Source organism: Montipora foliosa, chromosome 10, assembly GCF_036669935.1.
Source record: "Montipora foliosa isolate CH-2021 chromosome 10, ASM3666993v2, whole genome shotgun sequence".
NCBI classification, from domain to species: domain Eukaryota; kingdom Metazoa; phylum Cnidaria; class Anthozoa; order Scleractinia; family Acroporidae; genus Montipora; species Montipora foliosa.
This window is the reverse complement of record NC_090878.1, coordinates 16,098,270-16,108,773: the sequence shown is the minus strand read 5'-3', so window position 1 is coordinate 16,108,773 and position 10,504 is coordinate 16,098,270. Positions and strand designations below refer to the sequence as shown.

The following is a 10,504-nucleotide window of genomic DNA, read 5'->3' as shown; positions in this document are numbered from 1 at the left end:
GCCTCTCTCCACCCAGGTGTATAAATGGTTACCGGCGAAATGCTGGGGGTAACTCTGCGATGGACCAGCATCCCATCCAGGGGGGAGTAGAAATACTCCTAGTCGCCTCATGCTAATGAGACCGGAGATAAGTGCCGGCCTGATGAGCCTTCTGGCTCGTAAGCAGAGACTTAACTTTACTTTTATGTAAGGTGACACAAAGACAAGGGTTTGTCGTCCTTTTGCCAGCGTACAAAGACGTCTAAAGATGTTGAGATGCCATAAAAATAGCAGCGCTTTCTCTTCACTTTTTCAAAGGCCCCGAATGTTGGACTGCTTAAAAGAGAAAATACCTATTCCGCTAAAGTGATAACGGCAGTGAATAACCTGAAACCCCATGCATGCTTATTAAGAACTTATTGTTGCTTATCAGCAACAGGATCATGTGGAATACACTTCTTCGAATGCTGCTAGAACTCCGAATACTTACGAATACTTACCACAAAAAGGTTTCTTTTTGTTTGTGTTTAAGTAGAAGTTCCCACTTTTGCTGGGATCTGCATAGTATCCCATACGTGAGCATCCATCTGGTTGACAATGCAAACACTTCCCATTCTGAAAGTTTTTGTAACTGTCGCATGGATACGCTATCCAGTGGCATGGTCCTTTCACAGTGGCAATGTAGTAATCAGGAGCTCTCATGTGGTCACACGCTAAAGTATCCACAAGACCTGTTGAGAAAATTATATACTTTATTTCAAGAAAGGAAGACCGCTACGGCAACAACAACTACAAATGCCAATGATATTATTGGTTGAAAGAGGATTCGGGAATAATCGTGCTGCACGTGCCAGTTTGTCGTACTCTGCAAAACAACAACACGAAATAACCATCATCCTCTATCTTTTTTTTTTCTTCAAAACCGTCCACACCAATCCAGGTTTATTGTACTCCGTTCTTGTTCGAGTGCATTATTGAGTGATGTAAGGACTTGGGAAGTTTTAATAACACGAGAGGAGTACGGCTAGTGCTTCTCGTAATTCCAAGGTAGGAGAGTGCAACAGAGAAAGCGACCGAATCCATTGACGAAAAACGGCCATAAATTCCTTCCAATGACTCCAATCGCATCAAAATTTCACGTGGACAACGGCAGATAGTAACACAACACATCGATTGTAGGTTTCAGGGGACCATAAACTTGGCGAGGGAATTATTCCTTAATAAAAACACTCTTTTCCGTCGAGATCCATCGATAAAGGCTTGACTCTAATTCCTCGTGCCACACTTGTTTCGATTTGGCTTAGCGACCAGGGCCTGTGAGTTAGTGTTGAGCCAAATTACACGGGATTAGGAAAGCCCGGAGAGCGGTATAAAGTTCGCCTTAAGAATTCAAGCGAATACATCATTGACTTTCTGGGCCTGAAAGATCATGCAAAAAAAGTTCGGTATAGGTTCCATTGACTAAAAATTGTATCGCAACCACGAACGGTCAACAAGAACTGTTTCACAAAAGACCCAAACATCAATCGTACTTCTGTTGAATGCGATAGGCAGCCTTGTTAAGAAAATTAGAACGCGTTAATTCAGATTACAAAAAACACATCCATATGAGAACATTGCTAACAACAAAAGCAGAGATCTACATGCCGTGTCCTATTTTAAGCTCGAGACTTTCAGCGCTCTACAATACGCCCAAGACTTTGGCACGATAGCAAAGGGGTCTCTCAAAAGAGTTAGTAAATGAGCCGCAAACTGCTACACTCATCCATCGTCACATTACCCTGTACCACAAACGGGTATGTTGCTCGCTGACTTAAACTTTATATCTCCACTACCTTCTGAAACGCTCCCAAGCCGGGTCGCTAAGCCAAATCGAAACGGATTAGAGTCAAACCTATTTCGATGGATCTCGACGGAAATGAGTGTGATATTTATTCAGGAATAATTCCCTCGCCAAGTTAATGGTCCCCTGAAACCTACAATGGATGTGTTCTGTTACTATCTGCCGTTGTCCACGTGAAATTCTGATGCGATCGGAGCCATTGGAACGAATTTGGCTGTTTTCCGTCAATGGATTCGGTCGCTTCCTCTCTTGCACTCTTGGTAAGATAAAATAGAGAGAGGAGCAACTGGAACGCAAACTTAACGAAATTGCTTCAAATCGTCGATCGCGACCTGGAAACCACAAAAGACACGGAAGGAACTACAGAGGAGTTCAGGTGGGAAAATTCTATTGAAAAAATCACTCCTGATTTTGCCTTCCAATTCGATACATTTTTCCCCATACAAACCTTTCTAATTTCGCCATTATCGAAATAAGCGGTCATGTTGTTATGATGTTCAAATTATGTCACGCGCGAATCATAGAGCTTGGGTCACCAATGGTTTTTATTTAGCTCTTATTAACCGAGCAGGAGGTCTGTATGGGAGAATCAATTTAATTCGTTTAATGTAACTGGTTTGTACTAACTGACATTTTGCTTGCGAACGGCGATGAGTGGCGATGAGCTGAACTCAATTCTGTCAAAGTTTGCTCGTCATCCTCTCTTTTGTCATCATGCTGTTTGGCACTTCCATAAATAAATATTGTTAGAAGAAAATACTCAATATTTTTTCATTATAGTTTGCATCCTTTCACCGCAAAACATTACCGGTCTAGATGCCGGTCTAGATGGGAAAATCTAGACCGTGGTCAATATCGATTTCAGCCAATCAAATTCGTGAACTTGGTATTTCCCAGTCCTTGTGAGACAGAGCCATATAATAAAAGGGAATCTTCGCTGATCTCATTGATTATATTATGTTTCATTAACATACGAGTTTGCACACAGAAGGCATCACCCTATAGCTATTTACAAATAGACTTAAGAAGGTAAAATGACTTGTTAATCTTTAAGTTAGTGTTTGGAAAGTTTGAATGCCATGTTTGAATGCGCCATACAAATCTGCGTATTTAATGAGAAAAAAATAAATATGCACGGTATGCACGTGCGTTTCACATTTTGATAATTTCTTTGGCTTCTCAGTTAAGATCGTCTTTTTCAGTCTCGGGATTCGTAATGACTCATTTAACCTGGGGAAATTTTATACATCTCTTCAACCCCTAAAATGACTACAAACGTACCTTTAAAAATATTGAAGAATGAACAGCCAGGCTGTTTATGACCACCATTCGGGTAAAAATCGGCGTCACCCATGTTTAAAGTGGTGCCAACAAACCCTGCATCAGTGTGTATGACGTCCACAAATGTCGCATCACTTTTGTCCAGGCGATACTCTTTCTTCGCCTTGTTAAAATGCGGGCCAGCGGGATCTAAACCTGCGTTTTGTCATGAAAACAACAAATAAGGTGTGAGTAACAAGGGCCGTTTGGGGAGCGAGACGTGACAGCAAAAACAACTTGAAGAGAACTTCAACTCCAGAAAAAAAAAAAAAGACAACTTTAAACCGCTAGATATAACAGTTACAAGCAGATCCGTTCGAAAATGCACACACCGGAGAAAAATAATTTCGAAAATTATTCCTTACTGGCTTTCACATTTCTCTGATGCTCGCTTTCGTTTATCGACAAGGCATTTTCGTCTCCAAGTACAGAGTAAAATGGTATGATAGCCTTTTACAGTTTGACCTGTAATGATATCGCGGCTGCTGCACAATTTGGTTCAAATTAATTTGCGTTATGTTGAAAAGGTTGCGAGGCTTAAACCGGAACAAAGTAAGGACAGCCTCGCTCTCATTCAGAACCTAGGCTACTCAGCCGCAACCTTAAGATAATTTATTTGCTAATACCAGTTATTCGACCAAGTGTAACACGATGCTCTTTCAAATAGCTCCCAGCATATCCAGCAACATGCGCCCCAAGGCTAAAGCCCACGATGTAGAAACGTTCTCCCAAACTGGGACCACCATTGTTCTGGGACATCAGGAACATTGCAAGAACAGCAATCTGTCTACCAATGAGCCGAGTGTTTTCCGCCGCTTGGAAATAATTTGTAGCTGCACCCTTAGACCAGTCAACCAAAATCACATTGCAGTCTAACGCATCTAGTAACGCGTCCTTCATTGGCTTCATCCATGGACTGGCGGCGACACTCTCTGAGACAAGAGACAACAAGTAATAAAATGACAAAGTTTCGGCATGCCTTTAATCGCTGCTGTAATGTATTGGGCCGCTAAGTATGTTGGGATAGGAAAAACCATGTGCTTTTGATAGCGGCGGCCATGTTACGTTTGCAATGAAATTGGTTGAGTTAAATCTGTTTGTTTGGATACTTTTTTACTCTCGGGAATACTACATTGGCGACGAGGAGAAACGAAAAGCAATGGAAAAGAGCGTGTTACCGAAATTTGATTGTTTATCTGATCCAGCGACGATTGGTCCCCGATGGAAAAGGTGGTTAACCTTATTCGAACTGTACGCGGACGGGAAAGGGCTTATTATAAGCGAAGGAACCACAGCAGCAACTAAACAGCGGCGACGTGCAATGTTACTCCACCTGCAAGGGGAAGATCCCTGATTTAAGCATCGGCCATGCCTATGACTATGAACTACACGATCGCGATGCTGAGCAGAAAGCTAAGAGTAAAGCTTACGCAGACATACACCGCAGGGCTAGCCCTTCCAGCATTGAACTGGGTGATGAAGTGCTTGTCCAACAAGACAAGACTAACAAACTCAGCACAGCATTTAACCCAAATCCCTGTAAGGTTGTCAGCAAGACTGGGAACAGCCTTGTTGTAGAGAGTCCAACAGGGAACCAGTATTCCAGAAACACAAGTCATGTGAAGCAATACATTAGAGAGGGAGATCCCACACTCCAACAAGGGTCAGACTCTGTGTCAACACCCCCCACACCCCAGCAGGAACTAGACCTTGTGCCATCACCTTACCAACCAACCGTACCAGAATCGACTGCCGGGCTGCTGGGTAGAGGGGAGTGCCCCAATCTGCAGGAGAATGGTGGAGCGGCACCAGAACCATCAAGGAATCAGAGACCACAGAGGACAAGGAGATTGCCAGAGAGATTAAGAGATTATATTGTTAATTTTCTTTGGGGAACATGAACACTGATTCTCTCTCTTCAGAAGTATATACAGTTTGAACATTTAAGTTTTAGAAGAAGAGACTTCATCGTTAGTATAGTTGACTTTATTGTTCGTGGAGATTTCTTTATTCTTGTAAGAGAGCATTTTTCTGAGGATAGGGGAGATGTAATGTTTTGGGCCGCTAAGTATGTTGGGATAGGAAAAACCATGTGCTTTTGATAGCGGCGGCCATGTTACGTTTGCAATGAAATTGGTTGAATTAAATCTGTTTGTTTGGATACTTTATTACTCTCGGGAATACTACAGCTGCCTTTAAGATAAATAGGGAATTTGAATGGCTGAAAAACGACCGGAAAGGTTTGGGTTTCGAATAACGCAAGGGAGGTTTCTATGAATACGTAAATGAAGATATCCCACCCATGATAAATCATTGTTTGGCTTTCTATTTGAAGAAAAAAAAAAAAAAGCAAATCGGAAATCTTTATGTTTTCTTTGTTAATATTTTCTACTTGAAACAGATGTAACTTATGTGTAAGCGAATGCTACATAAAATAATTTTGAATGACTTTATAGTAGCTCTAAAAAAAACTTACCTGTAAACCCATGAACAACGAAAATTGTTTCATGGCGCAGGATGTTGTAATTAGAAGCGGCCAGCTTACTTTTGTTTTCATCGTCAATAGTTTGAGGGATTTCCCGGTTTTGCCTTGTGAACAAGTAAAACGCTGTATTTATCTTAGACGGGCTCTGTGGCAACCGCCAAGGATCTGCAGTGTTCTTGAAACAACCATACTTGGTGTAACAGACTGAACGTTGAAAAAACCCTGGAAGAAACCCTTGAAAACAAAAACAAAACAAAACAAAACAAAACAAACTATTTTTTTGAAATTTCGTCAAAATAGGAAATACCACTTTCCGCTAGAAAGAGCAGCTCAATTAAAGAGGATCGTCAAAATGTTATGTACTGACCTTGCAACGTGTTCTCACCAATTAAATCAGTTAACTAATCGTGTTCCCATTTTCACACCAATAAACACAAAACATGTTTTTATCCAACTTTGAATGGCATCAACTCTTCAGTAAACCCCAGCGCTAGCGTGGGCTTTACTGCTGTAGTAGTACTCGCTAAAATTATTAAATTGTTCACCCGGTCAAATCCATCCTTGAACTCTGTGATCAACTCTGAGTTGCTCATTCCATGTACAGAGGAGCCGTGAATGAGTCATATAATACAGTCAACTCTCTCTTAACGGACACCTCACTAAGATGGACACCTCTATAAGACGTACAACTGGTGCTGGACCCGGCCGTTTCTTAGTCACTTTACTATAACCAAACTCTCTATAAGACCGACACCTCCATAAGAGGAACAGCGGACACTTTGAAATCGTCAAGGGACGCTTGTGAGGTGCTGAATGTGACCGGAAATTACGATTTAGGGAAGAAAAAACTTGTACGTGACTCTTTTTAACACCTGAGACGTTTAATTGACAGCTCTTATCTTGTCACCAGAATACAAACCATGAGTACAAGTTTAAATTAAATCTGTCCCACTCGAAAAACAACTTGGAGGTGACAACCGATTTGTATTACAAATCTAAAACAGGTAGGTTTCGTTCAAGTAAACAACTTAAAACAACTTACATGGCAACAACTTAATTAACAACTTACATGGCCGTGCGTATCTCCGCACGGCCATGTAATATCCTGTATTTCTGTCTCAAGTCCATAATTAAAATTAAGTTTTGAGGCGGGAAATAGAAATCAAAAACAACTGCGAAAATGGCTACTTAGAGTAAGAGTTCTAGTCGATTGCTCTAAGTCACAGACTTTCGGACTAAGTGATTTTTTTATTTTTATTATGGCACACAGTTTAGTCGAATGAAAAGTAATTAAAGGCAGTCTTGAATTCCCCGGATTCCTCACTGTGGATTCCGGGTTTAATGTCCCTAATTCAATCCACCTCTTCAAGAGATTCCGGATTCTTCACCGGCCAGCAAGATTCCTCATTTTAGTGGTATTCGAAGCCCACGATTCCAACTTCTACTGGATTTCGGAATTTGGCTAATGGAAGGATAAATGGAGCGAATGGTACGACTTTTTCCATAGGTTTCGATACTATTTCATTTTAGGCTCCTAAAAGATCCGAAAGCCGGAATCAAGCACATGGCTTGGATTTTGCATAAAATTTCAGTCGAGTGGCACAAGAAGAATCCTCGACCACTCAACTTTGTTTAGAGCATGATTGAAAAGCAGGTACGTGGTGCAAATATCGGCTCCAGCCGTGTAGAATGCCGGTTCACAATTTTTCTCAAACTCGTAGATTACTTCATGGTGATGCACCCACCTCCATGTACTTAAAACTGCGATGGTTTTATGCTTTCGATCCATACTAATTAGGTTATTAGGCAACTTATATTTGGATCCTAGCTATAGCCTTTCAGCCGTCGGAAGTTTGTATAAAGAATCAACCATTTTTGGCCTCATGGTAAGGGTCCCCCCTTTGCAAAATTTCGGAAAATCGCAATTTCGACACTTTCGGAAAAGTCGCCATTTCTCTTATTCTAGGTCTTTCTTTAATGCGTTACTGAACTAGCACGATATGACAATAGGCGATTTGCATGATATCGTCATTTACTAAGAACACCAGACTGCTTAAACAATTGTTTCTTTCTTCACAGGAGAGCATTTTGACAAAGCATTTTGACAAAGCATTCTGGTATCTGTCGTAAACTGACACTACCATGCAAACAGTCGCCTATAAAAAGAGAGGTTTCCTTTCATTGTGCTGTAGTATAATTGTTCTCTATCACATTAACATTTTTATGGCTCAGTTTGACATTAGCATGAATTGTTTTTCATAACTTTCATATCTTGTTTAAATTACACAACATTCATGCTTAAGCGGTTTGTGACCACTTTTTCGCCATTTCGAAAATGAATCAAACAACTTGGCATATCATCAGTATCTACATAATAAACAGAACATTACATGGCCGCTTGCGGAAAGGAATTTTGCCTTCTCGCGCTAAAAGTATCTTTGACGAGTGAGGGTACCAAACGAAACTATCTACACTAGAAGATAAAATTCGAATCCTCTCGTGGACATGTCAGTTGTCTGTGTCAAAACTAGTTATTCAACTAAGAGCGAGTTTAAGCATATATTGTCCCGAATTTTGAGGAAGGTATTTACAAAGATTGCCAGTGGCCAACCATCTACCCGTCGGTTGTAATATTAATTAAAAGACACAGATGACCATGATCAGTTTAACAAATTAAAAGGACGACTTCGCAGCTTGCCATCAAAAATACAATTATTTGCTAGTTTGTACTTTCCGATAGGTTTATCTAGTTATTTAATTAGACAAACCAGGCAATTCGACCCAGGCTTGACTAAAATATTCAAAATCACCAAACTTGGTTGAAAATTGACCGATTTCACAGAAGATAGTTCATGTTGTCTCAACTCAGTTCGAATTCTTCAGTGGTTATTTTTACAGTTCGATATCTTCTCTTATTCATATAGACGATTTTGGAAGACAATATCTATAATATTGTAAATAATCACATATCGTAAACGGGAATTTGATTAAAGAAACGTCTACTTCTAAAAATAAAATAAGAAGCGCGAGGAACGGAGAATGGGGAATTGGAAACGTGGAATCCCCGAACTCAGTGTGAAATCTCTAGAACGGAAATTCTCAAAAAATGATAAATCCCTGAAAGGGAGAATTTATAAATAAGGGAATCTCAAAAATGGCGAATCTTCAAAAGGAAGGAGTGCTATAGATCTATTCTGATACAAAACTGCTCATATTATAAAGGAAATAACACAATGTTTCTATAACAGTGAAACTGGAAATCCTCCAATCAACCAAAGTGTTGGTCAAGTCTTGGGCTAAACTGAGCAGCTTCTTGACCTTTGAAACTTCCCTTGACTTATCACATCGTGCACTACAGTCCCCTCCCCCCCCCCCCCCCCCCCCCCCTTCGCGGAAACTGACAAGAACCACCAAACCTTGATTGAATAATTGGATACCGGTCAGTAGTAGAGTATTCATGATATTTCTACTATCTGGAATAGCTTTCGGAGAATTCGACGTCATTTTTGCCGGACGTCATACTTTTTGTTATCCACTGGACATCATTTGCCTAATCGTGTCTTTCTTATTTCAGGTATTCTCCGTTTTAGAAATTCCCCATTCAGTTTAGAGACTCCTCGTTCCCCGTTCCACGTTGTCTTGCATGTACCCCTTTCTCGTTTTCTCCAATTAGAGATTCCAGTTGAACAACTCCAAACAGTCGGGTTTGACTCGAAATTGACCAATTTCACTGACGACACTCGTCAAGTTGTCTCAAATCTTGCCGACAAAGAGGCTATTTTACCACTACGATTCGCATCAGTTCCTACAGACGATTATTAAGAGGCAAATATTTTAGTTAATGCGTAATCATATATCGAAGGGCTTAATTAAAGGGAATCAAACTCAGTATTGAAAATAGCTTGTGGTAGTTGAGTCTTAATAAATGATATTTTTCGGCTTGAATCCGATTGGTCTTTGTCAACATATATGTACCTATGAAAAAGTCGATTTGGTGAGCTTACAGACGCATGAAAAAATTTATAATTCCGCACGAATGTTATTATTAATGTCATACATATACCTCAATATTGAAATTAGATTAACGATAGTAAAAAAAAATAAGTTACTCGTAACTGAATGCTATCTACTTACCCTGTCCCATTGTTACAAGTGTTAAAAACACGAAAACGACTGTGTTGCAATTGGCGACTGCCATTCTCTAAACACGTTCCGATTAGTGATATGACCACTGCTTTCTTAGTGTCGTGAAATGAGACAGTTCGTATCTGCTTGGCGTATGTTAATTAACAATTAGACCCGTAGCCCGCAAGGTCCACGGGGCAATAGCCCATGAAGCGAAGCCAAATCGGCTATTGACCAGTGGCCCTTGAGGGCGAAGGGTCTAATTGTTTTAGTATCACCCAACTAGTCGGGCAGAAAAGGCAATAATAAAGTTAACAAATGCAAGTTGAAGAAATATTTATTTGGGAATAAAACGAAAGAAAGGGTCATGCTTTTCGCTACTCGAGGACTATTACTAATAGTCCTCTAGTAGCGTAGCCTATCAAAATTCAGCATTTGCATTAGTCCACTAGTTGGGTGATACTAATTACAAATACTCGTAGAATGCTATTACAAGACGCCTAGAAGGGCGTATCCGTGGGCTGCACAAACACTTAACACAAATTGTCCAGTACAGTGAACTACAACTACACGTGAAGTTCGGAAAATGGGAAGAGATTCCCAGAAAGATAAATCTGCAATTCAAGGTGGCTCAAACCAGCTTCAACTCTTGAAAGGAACGTTCTTATTAGAAGGATTGACACTACAGCACTTTATCACTTAACATCAATGATGTTATGGTATCATATCCAACACCGACTATTGCTGTTACC

At 40.4% G+C, this 10,504-nt stretch overlaps 1 protein-coding gene across 2 annotated transcripts in view; it reads right to left on the bottom strand.

The window, feature by feature from the left end:
* The window catches only part of LOC137973219 (inactive pancreatic lipase-related protein 1-like), an 11,845-nt gene extending 1,927 nt beyond the window's left edge, over positions 1-9,918 (bottom strand). Inside the window, exons 1-5 of one of the 2 annotated variants that reach the window (XM_068819994.1) lie at positions 9,762-9,918; positions 5,619-5,861; positions 3,769-4,074; positions 3,104-3,298; positions 480-710 (exon numbers count right to left, since the gene is read on the bottom strand). In XM_068819994.1, coding sequence (XP_068676095.1) covers positions 480-710; positions 3,104-3,298; positions 3,769-4,074; positions 5,619-5,861; positions 9,762-9,825 — 1,039 coding nt within the window. In that variant the 5' untranslated portion in view covers positions 9,826-9,918. The remainder of the gene's footprint in view (positions 1-479; positions 711-3,103; positions 3,299-3,768; positions 4,075-5,618; positions 5,862-9,761) is intronic. The other variant, XM_068819995.1, reaches the window with a different exon arrangement.
* Positions 9,919-10,504: the final 586 nt, after the last annotated feature.